Source organism: Oryx dammah, unplaced genomic scaffold, assembly GCF_014754425.2.
Source record: "Oryx dammah isolate SB20612 unplaced genomic scaffold, SCBI_Odam_1.1 HiC_scaffold_23, whole genome shotgun sequence".
NCBI lineage: Eukaryota > Metazoa > Chordata > Mammalia > Artiodactyla > Bovidae > Oryx > Oryx dammah.
The window spans coordinates 16179243-16196993 of NW_024070207.1; the positions used below are offsets into that span (position 1 = coordinate 16179243).

Genomic DNA, 17751 nt, shown 5'->3' on the forward strand with positions numbered 1-17751 from the left:
ATCTCATACTTGTAACTTAATGAGGTGCCAGCTAAGATTCTGATTAAAAAGCAAAGAGGTTCTTCCAGCATGAAGGGAGACTAAAGGCTGAACAAATTACGAGCCCTTTGTGACTTGGCTGTGTCCTTTCAGAGAGGGAGTAGGCACTCAAGGACACCAGGGCACTTGTGAGCACAGAGGCCCGTAATGCAGACATCGCCCAGTGCTCCTGTCTTAGTGCATCTTACAGCTAACCTCTGTTGCTAGCCTCTGTCGAGCTAATGTGATCATCTGTCAGGATGGAAATCTGCAAGCGTAGGTCAGTGTTCATTTATGTAAAGCACATGCCTTCTACTAGCCCTCTGGGTGGGTCCATTGAAACTATTTGAGAGGCATAGTCCATATACTTGGAACATAGTAAGAAAAGGGTCATTTTAAATCATAGTGATAACTAAGTTATTGGGATGAAGAGGTAGACTGGTTTGGGTCCTAAGGCAGTTTTTTCTGATTCTTGAAAAGATTTCTTCCAACAGGCTTGGGGTTTGGAACAGGGGATTGTCTCATGGGTTAAAGGGATCAAGGAAGTCCTCTGAATGTAATAGCCAAAGCAGTGTATCCAGGGCGTGCCTCATTTGCGTCCTTCCATTCAGCTATTCCTCCAGAAGAGGAAAAGCCTGGACAGACAGATGGGAAGCCATCAGAGTTTGGCCAAAACCCACACGTGTCTTAGCTCATGCGGTTAAGAGCTGCAGAAAGTGGGAGAAGCCATACTCTGAAAACGGTTGCTATTCACTGACTGGGCTCTCCTGAGCAGCAGCTCTGAATCCAGGTGTGATTTTTCCCACGGCAGACTTCCTCCCAGCTCACAGTGATGGGACCCCCTGGATATGATAGTATTTCCCATCAACAGAGAGGAACAGCCACATTCCACACAGTCACACTTGCCCTCTGAAGCAGTGGAGCAATTTAAAAGGTGCCCAGTGGGGCATGAAGTCTAAAGAGGGGAAGTGCTGAAACCCTGGGAAGAATTTAGGTAGGTGGAGTGTGATTACTGAAGTTGAAATCGGTCCAGATCACTGAGTTAACCACTAATGCTATTAAAAAAGAATGCTGTGGGCTCATTAAATTACTTCATTCTACCTGAACCTATTAATATCATCTAAATCATTAAAAAAAATCCTGTGTACCATTAAACATGAATGATTAAACTGGCTCTGAGCAGATGGCTGCCTTAATGGAGCACTATTCCAAACCACAATAGTCCTCTAGAGCCAAGATGGCTGTTTTTAGCCACTGTGATTGACATGAGCACATGTCATCAAATTCACACAGGGAGTGGGGCTTTGGGGCAATGAAACAGAAAATTGTCCTGCATATATTCATTAGCAATTAATCCTGAAATATGCATTATGAAACTGAGACAGCAAATGATTTAGAAAGAGCCAGAGGTATTTCAGCAATGTCCTTGATGGCCTTTTTGCAGAGAAAGAGATAAGGCAACAGCTGATAGAGATAGGAAACCAAGAGATCCCTTGCTTGATGTGGGCTCCTCTCTGGCCCTTGGATGGCAGTAGCACTAGTTACCTTGCCTGATATGCAGATGTTTTCCCCAGGCTCAAATGGCAAATAGGGTTCATCTCATATCACTTTGGAACTGGAAAATTGGTAATGTTTACATATGTGATGTACCCTGATGGCACTGCTACTACCCCCTACCAGCTCCCAAAGGGGAAGACCCAGTAATACACTGATCTGGAAGAAATTGGGAACAGGCTTAAGTATAGCCATGTGGCCACTGGAATTCAAGTCTGATGCTTGCCTCAGATCCGTGGCCAGGGTAGACTGCCCAATAAAGGCTAGACTATATTAGTAGGCACACAATTGCACTCATCTCACACGCTAGTAAAGTAGTGCTCAAAATTCTCCAAGCCAGGCTTCAGCAATACGTGAACTGTGAACTTCCTGATGTTCAAGCTGGTTTTGGAAAAGGCAGAGGAACCAGAGATCAAATTGCCAACATCCGCTGGATCATCCAAAAAGCAAGAGAGTTCCAGAAAAACATCTATTTCTGCTTTATTGACTATGACAAAGCCTTTGACTGTGTGGATCACAATAAACTGTGGAAAATTCTGAAAGAGATGGGAATACCAGACCACCTGACCTGCCTCTTGAGAAATCTGTATGCAGGTCAGGAAGCAACAGTTAGAATTGGACATGGAACAAAAGACTGGTTCCAAATAAGAAAAGGAGTACATCAAGGCTGTATGTTGTCATCCTGCTTATTTAAGTTATATGCAAAGTACATCATGAGAAACGATGGGCTGGAAGAAGCACAAGCTGGAATCAAGATTGCCGGGAGAAACATCAATAACCTCAGATATGCAGATGACACCACCCTTATGGCAGAAAGTGAAGAGCAGCTAAAAAGCCTCTTGATGAAAGTGAAAGAGAAGAGTGAAAAAGTTGGTCTAAAGCTCAGCATTCAGAAAACGAAGATCATGGCATCTGGTCCCATCACTTCGTGGGAAATAGATGGGAAAACAGTGGAAACAGTGTCAGAGTTTATTTTTTTGGGCTCCCAAATCACTGCAGGTGGTGATTGCAGCCATGAAATTAAAAGACGCTTACTCCTTGGAAGGAAAGTTATGACGAACCTAGATAACATATTCAAAAGCAGAGACATTACTTTGCCAACAAAGGTCTGTCTAGTCAAGGCTATGGTTTTTCCAGTAGTCATGTATGGATGTGAGAGTTGGGACTGTGAAGAAAGCTGAGCACCGAAGAATTGATGCTTTTGAACTGTGGTGTTGGGAAAGACTCTTGAGAGTCCCTTGGACTGCAAGGAGATCCAACCAGTCCATTCTGAAGGAGATCAGTCCTGGGTGTTCTTTGGAAGGAATGATGCTAAAGCTGAAACTCCAGTACTTTGGCCACCTCATGCAAAGAGTTGACTCACTGGAAAAGACTCTGATGCTGGGAGGGATTGGGGGCAGGTGGAGAAGGGGACAACCGAGGATGAGATGGCTGGATGGCATCACCGACTCGATGGATGTGGGTTTGGGCGAACTCCGGGAGTTGGTAATGGACAGGGAGGCCTGGCATGCTGCAATTCATGGGGTCACAGAGTCGGACACGACTGAGGGACTGAACTGAACTGAATATCAGTAGGCCAGGATTTAGGGCTGGGCACAAGAATGACATAGGTAACTCATATGGTAGGGAACAGCTGTAAGCAGATGAGGTTTCCCAAGTGCCAGTTTGGAAAGAAATCTGGGTCCATTCCTAAGTATATTATTTCCCAGGTGGAGCAGTGGTAAAGAATCTGCTTGCCAATGCAGGAGACGCAAGAGACACAGAGTCACTCCCTGAGTTGGGCAGATCCCTGGAGGAGGAAATGGCAACCTACTTCAGTATTCTTGCCTGGAAAATTCTATGGACAGAGGAGCCTGGTGGTTACAGTCCATGGGGTCACAAAGAGTTGGATACGACTGAGCAAGCGACTGAGCCTGCACACATATTTCAGCAGCTTCAACTGTTAGCTTTTAGTTAAGGAGTACCCACGAGGCCCAAATCCTCTAGTGAGGCAGCTTAAAGAAAGAAACCACAAATGGTAATTCGGTTTTAACATTTTATTGGGTACAAGATTTTAAAGGTAATAACAATAGTGTCAAAACTACTACAATATCTTTCCACAGCCATACCTTACAGACCCACATAAACCTTCTTTTTTCTTTTTCTTCATTTATAATATTTTAAAGCCACACATGTCATATAAAATGCCCATGTCCAATAGTTTCTTCAAACTATTAAGCAATTAAATGTGGAAGGAAGAAGGATCTAGTTATACTTGAAGGGGTTACAGATAATTGGTGATGTCTTACTGTAATCAAAAAACAGGGTACTAAGAAAGGGAGGATGAGAGAGCTACTCCAGGTAGCTTTGCTCATTACAAGTCTCACCACTGCATCACCAAGAACTCATTATGCTGGTGACTGATTCAAAGTAATTTTGGGGAACATATAAAACACTAAAATAACTTAGAAACTAGATCCAAATATTTCAAAAGTAATCAACTTTCATATACAAAAACAGTCAGAGGTGGTTACAAAAGTTTGTTTCTCAGTGCGTCTATGTACCAGCGCAGTTACTGGGTCCAGAGCAAAATAAAAGGTTTATTTTCTTCTGAAACAGTAATAAAAAACAAGGAAAACATATCTTTGTATATAAAGGATCAATGCTGGTCTTAAGAATAATGTAATCAGAAACCCTTAAATCGAGAGGCACACAATGGGCTTCCGCTCTTAAAAAATAAAAGGAAAGTCACCAGTTTATTTCAATGGAGGAGGTGCTCACACCCCTCAAATAAACTTAATTCAATTTAACATCACTAGCAAAAATCACTTAGAAACTGTACAAAAATAAAAAAGTTAACACATTTAATCCTGCAAGGTTTTTGTAAGGACTGGAAGGCAGGCTTTTGGAGCAGCATTTGGGCATGGCTGGGGGCTTCTTTGGTTTGATCTAACACACAGAAGAGATGGGACCTATTCCAGGTGACAGTTTTCGAATTTCCTGCACATTTGAAGACATGAAAAGAGGCCAGTATACAAACTTCTGGTGTGCTGGGCATTGGGGTTGTATGCAGTGGACTGAAAATCTTGTAACTGCTTTAAGAGCGCCTGGGGGGTGGGGTGGGTAAAGAGCAAGCCTTGCACTTCCTCCATCAATCACACCGGCCTCTCATGATAGGGGAGACGGGCAGGGCAGTAGCACATTCTCCTACAGTCAGAAGGCCACTTAAGGGGAGATGGGGGAGGGGCAATTGTTCTTTTACAATCTGGTACCTGGCTGACCTTGTTTAACAACAAGAGAACCCTTCCAGAAATGGAAGCCTTTTGCTACATACCGAAGTAAAATACGTACTATTTTCCAAGAGGAAAAAAAATACCCAGTTGCATTTGAAAAACAGAAAACATAAATGGAACTAATTAACATTTAAAAGGGGGGCTATGTAAACTTTGTGCTACTCAAATGAAGTTCAAGTATTACTTCTGAGCTGTTTAGAGATCGCTGAACTTATACAATATTCTGGTGATAAGAGTGCAATTCACATTTGTGTTTCTGAACAAATAAACCACAACTGGCTAGAACACAACCTGTGCAATTAGAATCTTCGTCTGAGTTAAAAACACATGCTACATATTTCAACATGTTCAAAGTTAATTCAAACCACATATTTAACAGCTTTGTAATATACGACAAAGGTGAAAGGGTCTAGCATTTGTTTGAAGCACACCATTACAAGTTTGTATAACACCTTTTACACTACAAAATCTTTTAGTCAACAGCTACTTAGACACAAAAAATGCACTGTGCATTAATTTGAATACAAAAGGAGACAAAACTATCCTTTTCCCCCAAGCCACGGTGGGAAATATTGCTGACCTCGTCCTCTGAAGCCTGCAGGATGGTTATTTCTTCAGTATAACATTATTACACTGGTAAGAAAATCTGTATAACATCTGCATATATCAAGAATTTTAAAAAATCTGATATGATTTTAGAGTCCGCATGACCAGTCACGTGACCTGCTCAAGATTGATTAGCACCGTTAAATACATTAATACACACATATGTATATATTGTATACACACTCACATATGCATGTAATAGATCTTTTCTTTAAAAAAAAAAAACAAAACTTCTAACCATGAGCTCACCCAGGATGAGGAGCCTGTTGAACTGATGAGATGATGGATAAGATGGATCAATATTGGTCTATTCTGTCTCTCTTCAGTTTGCTTGTTTTATTTACTTTTTTTTTTTTTTGCAGCAGACAATATCATTCAGCTTGTGCTCAGTTTCCCTATAAGGGCAAGAAAAAATTTCCATCAGGTAGCCACTTGTTTTTATACTGAAAGACTAATCTGCTTCAAAATGCTCCCAAGTAGAAATGAAAGGACTCAAAATCCCTTTCTAAAGGCCAACAGCTAGCTTTCTCTAACTAATCTCTAGGTTCAATGGAACTGGCTACCAAGGTTCCATTTCAGGCTAACAACTGGCTTCTTAGTTAAGGCATCACAACTGAAAATGGTTATTTCAACAACGGATGCTGTGGATGAAGGAATACCAAAAAACTTCTGAGAACTCTCATCAAAAACAAAAGCAGTTGGCTTTGCTGCAAGGGCCAGCAGAAGAAATTCAGCCAATTCACCTCACAAACTAGAAAAGGGTTTTCAAATTCTGAACTAGCAGTCTGTTACTTGTCACAGCAACTACATGTATAAGCTATGCCATCTTGATATTCAGTGACATCGCGTGGTTTTAGACTATATGTTCTGCACCATACTTATATTCATCACTTGAAATCTTTGTTTCCTGTTTGAAAAAAAATGTTTAAACACACACATATATTTATATATATTCATGGGGTCACAAAGAGTCAGACACGACTGAGCGACTGAACTCAACTGAACTGAACTGAACTACCAAAATATGAAGATAATCTTTCTCCAGAGTCATCTGTCATTTTTCCTGGGGGTATACATACAGACCTCCCATTGACACGAGGAAGTTCTGTGTATACATCATGGGAAAACTAGCATGCAAATGCGCTGGGCTCTAGCAACTATATCATACCTAAATGCCAATTCCATTTATGCAGGGGTAACATAACATCTTCTCAATCTAGTAAATGTGTTTCTATCAAAAGTATGTAGTGCAGAAAGAGATTCAAGCGATTTTATAGTATTTCTAAAACTCCAGTATTGTCCCCATGATAAACATGTCTAAAATCACGACATGTATGAACTTTTGTTTCACTAGATTATCATTACCATTTCTTTAAATGGTAGCTAAAATTGTCTCTGGCCAATCATGACTTATTGAAACCTAAAGCTAACAAATTTAAATTAATATATAATAGAAATGTGTCTCTTTTTGGTTATTTGCTCAAAATAATTTTTTTCAGCTTAAAAAAATACTCAAGAGTAAGCAATTTGTCTAATCTGTTGTTTCACATATATAAACAATAAAATTTTATAAGAATATTTCTCTAAATTGCCTTTTTTCTAACCCTTCTTAATTCCACTTCATTATATTCTTCTCAAAGGCACTAAATTCTGTATCTGCTCTCTTCCTGATATATGCTGCTTTTCAAAATGATTTCTGTAGCATATTTCAAAGGTAGCTTGCACTTTCTTAAAACAGTGTTTCTGTTTGTAAGTTGGTTCTATAAAGTGATGAGGCAGTTTTTCCTATGATAACTAGAACAATAGGCATAAATGATTTCTCACTCTGTGTGACAAGTCCTATCACGGACCTTCGAATATTCTACACTAGAATGAAAGTTCATATATTTTAACCATGGGAAAAACATATACTTAAGCAGTAAAGACCCATATACTAAGCTCTTATAGTAAAATGAATTTTAGACAAATTCAAAAGTATACAAATACCTGAATCTGATATGAATTACTCCCAAACATGGCTATCAAAAGTTATCTATCTTACTAAGGAAAACGGAGGAAAAACCTAAATAAAATCCTTAAAAACTGCACAATTTCTTCCATCCACAGTCAAAAGAAGGAAGAAAGAGAAGAAAGAAAGAAGACAGGAAGGAAGGCAAGAAGGACAGAAAGACAAACCTGACTGAAATAGCAAAGCAAAATTCTATATAATATTATAAGGAAAGAAAACTCCAAAATTCATATATGCTGCAAAAAAAAAAAAAAGATCTAAAATAATAAAACAGGAGGATCTTCTTAATAAATGCCACTTTCCTACCCGTTACCATGATGATCTTAGTTGACAATGTCGAAGCTTCACCATGGCAACGGAAACTATCATCATAAAATGGTACAGTAAAACAGATAGCTAGACCAAGAAGGGGTAGGGTCTCCTGGGAAGAGGTCTGCAGAGAGGCCCAGTGACTGGTTGTGCGGCCCAGTGTCAGGAATAATGGTTGTATGGTGGAAGGGGATGCCCAATGCCATTTTGGAAATGATGATGCTGGCGATGAGCAAGGTATTCAGCATAGCTCAAGGTCATCTTTTCACTACGGTACCTGAAAGAAAGTCAGGGAAGAGACAAAGTTAACATCATGAAATAGGTGATGTGTGAATGTCAGAGCCAAGGGATCCTTAGAGATAATTCTTCTATATCAGGAAACAGAGACCTAGAGAGAAGAAGTGACTTGCCCACTGTCACACAGCTAATACATAGCAAAGGTGAGAACAACCCAGGAATCCAGAGTCTGAGTCCAGGACTCTGCATTCTACTACTCTTTGTTTAGGGCTTCCTTGGAGGCTCAGATAGTAAAGAATCTGCTTGCAACACAGGAGACCTGGATTCAATCCCTGGGTTGGGAAGATCCCCTGGAGAAGGAAATGGCAACCCACTCTAGTATTCTTGCCTGGGAAATTCCATGGACAGAGGAGCCTGGTAGGCTATAGGCCATGGGGTCGCAAAGAGTCAGACACGACTGAGCAATGAACACTTTCACTCCTCGTTTAAATTGTTCTAGAAATTGTATTGCCCTCTCAGCTCCAGTTTGCTAACAGGAAAGAACAGAGGAAAGCCAGTCTATTACTGTCATGTATACATTTCATTCACTTGACTACTTTTTCTTCTGGGATCCTCCACTGGTTTTCTTTTACCATTCTTTTCCTTCTGTCCACAGGTCTCAGGTTTTGCCATTAAGGGAAAACAGCAGCAACACAAAACGTGTCTTGATTGTGGTATCTCAATCCTCTTTCCCCATCTTTTTTTCCCTTCTTCTTTTCATTGCCACACTTCTCAGAAGAGTCATGTGTTTTCTACCTCTCCGTTAGGATACTTCTCACCACTCCCTTTTGGAAGCTTTCTGTGCCTTGCGTTCTATAACTTCATACTCCCCTGGTGCTCCCCTTACCTCTTGGACTGTTCCTTATCTCTCTGATCACTCATCCTACCCTTGTGCCTTGTAAGAGTTTCCTACATTTCTCCCTTCAGTTCCTTTGTCCCTATGCTCTGTCCCAGTTCAGTGAACCTTTGCCTCACAGCTTCAAGTATGTCATCTTTACAGATGATCCCAAATCACCACCTTTAGCCATGAGCTCTACACATGTACATTTTCAGTGACCTATTGGACATTTCTATAGTTATCCCAGGAAGCACTTAAAATCCAGAATCAGTGCATAAATGGAACTCTCCTCAATGTGGTCCATGTCTTGGTCAAAGGGACTGCCTTGGTCCCTTTTATTTAGATAAAAGCCTTGACTTGCTCTTCTTCCCTACTCCCAAATGATGACTAAGTCCTTTTATTTTTTTCCACAATATTTTCTTTTCCTTCCTTTCATGCCATCCCATGGCTACAGCTCTTAAGGCTCCCATTTCACCTTCTTTAGATTGCTGCCACATATTCTTAGATAATAGAAATGTCTCCTAATTTTCCTGTTTCCAATTCTAATTTTACATTTCAAATCCATCTGTTCAAAACCCGTCAGTGGCTACTATTGCCTACAGTTGAGTTTAAACTTCTTTCGCTCTGCCTTCTGGGCCATATTCTCCCTGGTGACCTCCTTCTCTATGTACACTGATGCTCAGCTCCTTCAGTTGTGTCTTGACTCTGCAACCCCGTGGACTGTACCCTGCTAGGCTCCTCTGTCCAGGGGACTATCCCAGCAAGAACACTAGAGTAGGTTGCCATTTCCTCCTCCAGGGGATCTTCCCAACCCAGGGATCGAACCTGCATATAATACGTCTCCCGCATTGGCAGGTGGATTCTTTACCACTGCACCACTTGGGACGCCCCTCAGAAAGTTCTCTTTAAGTTAACCCCTTTCCTCCCCCACTCTCCCCACCTGTCAAATATTCTACTCATTCTTCAATGAGTAGCATTCTTATACTCAGCCTCCAATCTACTTCCTCTTTGAAATTTTCTGTTATTCACAACCCCCTCTTGGAATTCCTCTTTCCCTACTCTATGATCTCATACCATCCATCATATTTTGCCTTCTATTACTAATTATTTTTGCACATGCCCTTCTATTCTCCTAGACTGTAACTCCTCAGAGCTGAGAATAGCTCATTTTTAGACTATAGGCATTCAGTGTGGTTTTACAGAATTAAAAGAAATGGAAACAGCAACCCATTTTCCTAAAATGTTTGATACTTTCCTTTTTTAAAGTCAGTACACCTATGAGCCCTTACAGAAATTCATTCAGCATCTGTGAGTCTAGCTCAATTGTGTTTTTTTCAGCTAGCTTTCTGTCACTGCCAAGATTCTAAAGTGAAATTCAAATTTGAGGGCTGCTTATCAGGATCCTGGGGTCCTGCCAAGGCATGTCAAAAGCTGACCAATAAACTCAGGTAACTTTCTTCAATAACATAGTCTAAAGGCTCAGAAGGCTTGCTTTAACAAAGCCAGACTAATCACACAGAGCTACGATGGGAAGGATGGGCGCATACAGCATACAGGCTTTACTGTTGAGCAGAGTTCCATTGTATCCACCCTCAGAATGGCCCTGCCATTCATTTCACTGTTTCAGAAAAAAGCAGCAAGTATAGTTAGAGAAAAGATTACACAAGGTTACAGGTGTGCACATCAAAATATATCAGTCAGCCCTGCACTCGACAGTGCTTTCTGTACCTGGTCAGTTTTATGGTTTTCCTGAATTCATTCGTAATTGGAGCTTTGTATCCTCCTTTTCTCAGTAAGGAGTCTATGGTCTGAATGTGGTCCCATCCTGTGGAGAGTAGACCAGATAAAATACCAGTCAAGCACATGTAATAAGCACCTTTGGTTAAATAAAAAATGACTTTGTAGAGGTCAGCTATCACTGTCACCAACTGCTATCAACCCCTTTGGTCCTAAAAACAGGCACACAGAAGGGCTAAGATTTCACCCTGTACAGAAGCAGGTATACCATGGCACACCGTCAATTTTAGCTATCCCTGCTGGCTCACAACACCGGCTTCTTTATCTCAACCACATTCCAAGACACAGAGCCTAAGAGGCCAGCAGTAACTTCTCAGGGGTGTCTCAGCAACAAACCATAAACACTGTACTCTCCTTTGACGGTAACATCTTTAAAAGGGAGGGAAAAGACTCATTGAGCCAACTCAGTAGGACATAGGATTCCCCAACTAATTCATGGTAATTGCCATTTCTAATGGTATCTTCTGGAGTCAATCATGTGTATCTGTGTGCAGCATTCAAAGGCATTTTTATGGGTTCTGACACAGGATGTACATTCATACCCCAGGCCCTCAAACTCATGTATGCTCTACAAAGTCAGCAGAACTACAGAACTAAGAAAATTTCAAAAGTAACCCCAATAAATCTTCAGAGAGCTGCTTTAAAGACTGATAACTCATTTGGGGGTTTACTATCAAATTTTTCAGTTCTATATCACATTTATATTAAACAGATATGGTGAAACCAAATTACCCGTGCTTTCTGATGAGAAGAAAAGCTCCATGAGATAAAGAAGAGATATTCATTTCAACTAACATGATATTATAATTTAGTAGTGGCTAGAAAGGACAAGATACTAGAGTGAAATGTATTTTGTGTTATACTGGTAGTTCCTAAAGCTTTGTGCTATGTATGTAAAGTCAAAAAACATTTGTTGATGAGGAACAAATAAAACACTATAATAGTTCATTTATTCTCAATGCTCCTAATCTTCACAGGAAACTCAACAGTCTTAATAATAGCAGAATGAGTAATGGCAACCACCTAAGGAAACATTTGATAATGACAATGAAGTGTGTGGCTGACCATCAAACAAGAGGTTTGTTTATTATGCCACAAGGCTATAGTGGACCATGGGAAAGTGGCACATCAAATTTACAGCAAATCATTGCCTAAAAGCCCAACTTTTACAAATCTTTCCTTTTTTGAAAGTTTATTTTTTTATGTTTTTGCTGTCAAACTTTAGTACAGAGATTCAACTTCTGTGTAATTCACCAATTTCAGACAGACATTGCAGTGGCAGTGAAAGAAGAATCATTTCTTATAATCTGAGAATGATCAATTATCAGATATAACTGCAAGGTCAGATAGCACATTTTACTTTGTATATTTGTTCAAATTCTTCACCAGATGGTATAAAATAAAGTACAGCAATGACCTTGCTCCTTTGCAACCTCCGGTAGATAGGTGGCGGTGCGTTTTGATCCTTTTTCATTGATGAATTCTATTCTAATGCCATGTACACCCACCTGAAAGAAATGGGCAGTTTTATTAGTACAGTCTTCTTCATAGGAAAAAAAGAAAAAGTTATAATTTAACTTTCAAAGAATGCAGTTTTTTTTTTTCCTTCCCCCTTGCTTTCTGGAAAGGCATCTCTCTTCTCTTTCCAAAACACTGACTTTGGAGATTGAAGGCCAGTATCATGGCCATGGAGACTGAAAATGTTGATTTACACGTGCCCAACATGCACCAGGTTATGTATGCCATTCTCTTTGGAACTGGGACCACCACTCTGGGGCTGTGTGTAGAATAAGACAATCAATGGCAAGCATCGTGCCCCCACCCCCAAATTGTAGCTCAAGCCAATAAGGAACTAGACCAAGGGAACCGACTTCAGAGAGACAGCAAACAACCATCCTGCTTTCAGGGGCAAACACCATTTCAGACTGAGTTCCAGAACTTGTGGGGTAGCTGACTCCCTTCCCAAACTGTCTAGTCTCTTTCAAACCTTGATTAGATGTAGATAAACAAACACAGATAAGACAGAAAAATCTAACAACCAGATCCTGCATCGTCACCCATTATGTCTAAAAAAAATGTATTATGGCTTGAAGTGTGCCTGTAGCAAACCCTATCTATCTACAACACTGCTGCCAAATCTAAGAGCAGTAAAATTTCAAATTACCTTGAGGCAGGGCATTTTCACATAGTTTCTTATATACTAACCCAGAGACCACTATAACTTTATTATGTGAAACAGACAAATTTTGATGATGCCCTAAAAAAGGTAGTCTCTTAAGCAAAGGGCAATTTCTTGCTACTGTTTTAAGAACAGTATATACTTTTTGTTCAGTTAGCATTCAATCAAAAGGAATCTGTCCTTTCTGGTCATATGTCACATAGAATAGTACATAGAGCTAAAGACCATACAAAGTTCTTATATTCTTTATATACATTGATAATAACATTTCAAAGTATAACAAACTCCATTCTGCTTTCCCAAACGTATGGCTGCTGTAGATCAAGGGTTCCTAGGTGGAGTTTAAGGTTGTCCAGGAGGGAAGATGTTAAGACCAGGTAAACATTTTTACCAGAGAAAGAGGCTTCTTTGCAGAGCAGCTGGTTACATCCATTCATCTGTATGGATGTACAGGCCTTTTGCTTCTTCTGCACTTAGCCTGAAATTTCTCAGTTTTTCAGGAATAAGAAGTCCTTTGGAAAAGCCATTTTGTTTTTTTCCCCAGGTCTTCACACATCCATCCATTAGAGCCTGTCAGATCTTCTGAGAAGTTTATGTTTTTTATTAAAGCCTACCTCTGTGGCTATTTTTTTCTATCTAATATCAGTATTCTTATGAATATCTTTCTGCTGAAAATGCAATCAAGGCAGCTGTTTAAAAACTAACACAATAACGCCTCCCATCCCCTGTGGGAAATGACCATGGACAGCTGAAAAGACATATGAGTGCTTAGCTATCAGGCATTTTCAGGATAAAGGACATCTACTAATCTCCCCAGTGCCTGACAAAATATTAAGACAATGACAAATTTGCAACAGTTTCCTTATACTGACTTTCTGATCAGTGACTTTGAAACTTTTTCCTTCAACAATATCAGATCCTTCATAATTTGTTTTTAAAAACATAATGGTATAAATAATTTATGCTGCTATCATTCACTGAGGTGAATTCTGCATCTTCAATTCAATTTATCAAAAACCTGTCATGTTAAAATTGAAAAGAATTTTGGTGTTTATTAAGGTGTCTCATCAAAACTTTGAGAGGAAGAATGTTTCCCTATCTGTGAAATGAGAATGTTAGATTCAATCAGGACTGTTTAATTGGTCTGGGGTGGGGCTGGGGGCTGCAAAGTTTATCAGAATTTCAAGCGGTTCGTAGGTACAGTTTGTAAAAAGAATAACTCCCCAAGTGATTTTTATTCTGGGTTAACTAGATAACCTTTAATAATCAGTCTAGAGCCGACAAACTGTGGCTAAGTATTGAAAAACAAAAACAATTCAGGCAAATTGGAGGTGATTTACACATAAATCTTTTCTTCATAGAGTACATTCTATGCTTTTCAAAAAAAATTAGATATTTTGAAACCTAGTAATTTAAAAATGAAAAGAGGTAAGACCAATTGTATGGTACGTGAATGATATCTTAATAAAGATATATATATATAGATATATAGATATGAAGACGGTAAGACCAAACTGGAAGGGCATGTTGACCAAAATAAAAATTATTCATGAATAAAACTGATTTACTTTTGTATTTCGAGGAGGCCCCACCATCAAATTAAATATAAAAAAATATCAAAATTCTCCCATTTTGAATCAGTACCACATTTACAATTTTTAACTCTTTTTTGTGTTCCTATGATTCTGAACAATCGAATGCGAAGTCACTTCAGTCGTGTCTGACTCTGTGCAACCCCATAGATGGCAGCCCACCAGACTCCCCCGTCCCTGAGATTCTCCAGGCAAGAACACTGGAGTGGGTTGCCATTTCCTTCTCCAATGCATGAAAGTGAAAGTGAAGTCGCTCAGTCGTGTCCGATTCTTCATGACCCCATGGACTGCAGCCCACCAGGCTCCTCCATCCATGGGATTTTCCAGGCAAGAGTACTGGAGTGGGGTGCCATCACCTTCTCTGTGAACAATCAAAAGCCCTTGTAAACTGAACTGTAGGTATGGTGATTTTCAAGTGATACCTTTGTGAGAAATAACTTATTTCATATGTCAAAAATATACTCCACAGAGATATTAAAGCCAAAGCCAGAGTGACTCATTTTTTTTTCTGACTAGTAGAATCAGGAGAATGCTAATAATGTTCTGAACAGAATCAAAGTATAATAACCTTTTTTCACCTGTTGAGCAACAGCATTTTCCTTGCTCCCAGAACCACAGACACCACCAAATAGTCACACTGCACAATCAAAACAGGAGAGTGGAAAACGGCCTGCTGTGGAGAATGACCAAATCTGGCTAACCTGGGAAAATCATTGGCCTTGCAAATTAAGTCATCTCCACTGAAATGAGCACCAAAACTAATTCTGCATTGTTGGAGGGAGGCATCTGTCACAGCTGTAACTCCAAAATGTAACCCTCATGTACAATAATTGAATACTTCCTCCCTTCAACAGACTGGAGAATCCTTTGGGCCAGCAGCATCCCAGGAGACAAAGGCTCTAGCTGCAGTGATCAGCTAGATAAGAGGGCAACTGACTTAGGGGTCTTGGAGTCCTTGAAGTAAACTTGCTTGAAAACACTATCGCAGTAACTTTCCATTTCTTAGGATATATAGGGAGTTGGCATATGGGAAAACTATGTCACTCAACACCCTTAACCACCACCGCCCCAAAGTACAGCCAGGTGAGCAAAAACTGGAGACACACAACATCTAGCCTTATTGGAGTCTTCAGGTCATTTTCAAAACTATTAGAAGGTCTGGGGAGAAAAATGCTTTCAAGGTCCATCAGCTGTGATAATATCCTTTTAATCAAGGCTGTACTTTTACTAAGCAAAGCTATAAATCAACTGGAATGGTAGTAAATTAAATGTAGGACTTATAGATAAGAGGATATGGAATTAAACAGAGCTGTATCTGTGTGTGCTGTGATAGAACATGAAGAGCAGTACAACAGATTCCTATTTCATGTTAAAAAGAAAGCTATATTTATTCTGAACCTTTTTACAAGAAGTGATTTTTATTAATGCTATTATACAATCTTTTGTTTTCAATATGGCCCAGAATGATTAAATATCAAGATGAATGTTAGGACCCTAAAATATATCTTGATTATTCTGGAGTTGATTATTCAGTGTGGGGATTATGCATCCCCAACTCCCCCTGGCCTCGGCCTCATCCTCTTTCCTCTCTTGTATATCTTTCTATTTGTTCATTCCTCTATCAGAGAGCATGTGGGCACAGGGAAAAGAGATACGTGCAAATTAATCAATTTTGCAACATAGTAAAATGGTTTGGTAGGAGAAGAGATTAGAAATAATGGCTAAAATGAAGCTTCTAGACTGCAGATTTCATTTATCCTCGTTATCTCACCCCTTGTTAGAAATGTGGCTTCATTTAAAACTATTACCCCCTAATGCAGTGACTCTCAACACAGGAGCATTAAAAAAAAGTGCCCTCTCCCCTCCTCATTATAATACATGGTCCATATTATGCCCTGTACAATTGCATAGTCAATGTCTAAAATACCCTATAATCCACTAGGAGCACTACAAAAGGGTCTTGCTTTTACCTGTGAGCCTAATCAGCGAGCCAACAATCCGGATATGCTGAAACAGGACAAAGAGTCATCTGGCTAAAAGCATCAGTGAGTATAAAATGTGATCTGGCTAAGTGGTGTAGGCTCCATGCAAGCCTTGGACCATTTGGGTCCACAATTACCTACACATCCTGACCCTTAAAGCTAAATCTGCCCCTGATCACATCCTGGCCAACAAAACCAATTTACTTCCTCAGGTTCATCCTGTCTTAGCAAATGTCCCTGTTAGTCCCACTCTTCCCCATTTTCAGAACCAAATGTTGGGTTCTCCCTGTAATGAATGGTATGGCCATAGCTTCACTCCACTGATTTTCAGTGGGTTCACCTTGAATAAAATAAAAAATATTGGGAGGTCAAAGAATCAGAGGTTGTCTGACACAGCTTCATTGCTGATATCATTTGGCAAAATAGGCTCTGCAGTTAACAAAGCAGCCAGTCGCTGGTCATTCACACAAGACTGACCTGCCAGGCTCAGTGTGCCAGTTCCATTGAACTGAATGAAAGGACTATGTTCCTAAAGAGAGGAGCTCAGGATGTTTGGCATACCCCCTAAGCTTTAGAGGCTAGCATCATAGGAGACACACATGAGGCTCTCTCATGGGCTCTCTCACAAAACAACCCATGGCACCATGGACAGAAACAAACAAACTACAGGTCTGACCCAGAGTCTGGTGTTTCTGCTATTTTTAGGATAAAGCCACAAGTGATATTTTGCCTGAAAGCACAAAATCCACAGTGCAGCACCTTCAACTCATTCAACTCATAGCCTGACAGTACACCTTTTGCCCCATCCCCAGCTCAGCATTCTTCACACTGACTCTTAACTCTCCCCAATGAAAGCAAATTCCACATAAAAGAGGCAAATTCACCAAACTTGGTTATCCACCAAGAATAATTCTTATTTGGGCAAGAAAAATTAGCATTTTCATCATAAGGGCTGATGACAATTTGTACTGATCCTAATGAATCATTTCCCCCAATCCTGATAATGTTGACTACAAAAAAAAGTCAACTACATATTGTCCAAACCTGCCCATCAAATTCCCAAAGTTGTGATTCCACATCACTTTACTCTACCCATCAACTTCAGAAGTTAAGTCTGAAGCTTTGAAGATGCCCATCTGATTGATAGGTAACACTTAATGGTTAACAATGAACACTTCAGAATCTGGCCAAATAATAAATTTTAAAAATAGTGTTGCTGCAATTCAGGGTTTTTCTTCTCAGTAACTTTTACTTCTGTGAACTTTAAAAATTATAAACATGGATTTTTTAAAATTTATAAGAATAGTACATGCATATTAC

The 17751-nt window shown here is 39.8% G+C and overlaps 1 protein-coding gene across 1 annotated transcript in view; it reads right to left on the reverse strand.

Annotated features, from left to right (window-relative positions):
• Positions 1-3597: 3597 nt before the first annotated feature.
• AMMECR1 (AMMECR nuclear protein 1) overlaps positions 3598-17751 on the reverse strand; it is a 116614-nt gene continuing 102460 nt past the window's right edge. The window contains exons 4-6 of the mRNA XM_040265077.1: positions 12096-12186; positions 10610-10706; positions 3598-8044 (exon numbers count right to left, since the gene is read on the reverse strand). Of these exons, the coding sequence (XP_040121011.1) occupies positions 7930-8044; positions 10610-10706; positions 12096-12186 (303 nt within the window). The 3' untranslated portion in view covers positions 3598-7929. The remainder of the gene's footprint in view (positions 8045-10609; positions 10707-12095; positions 12187-17751) is intronic.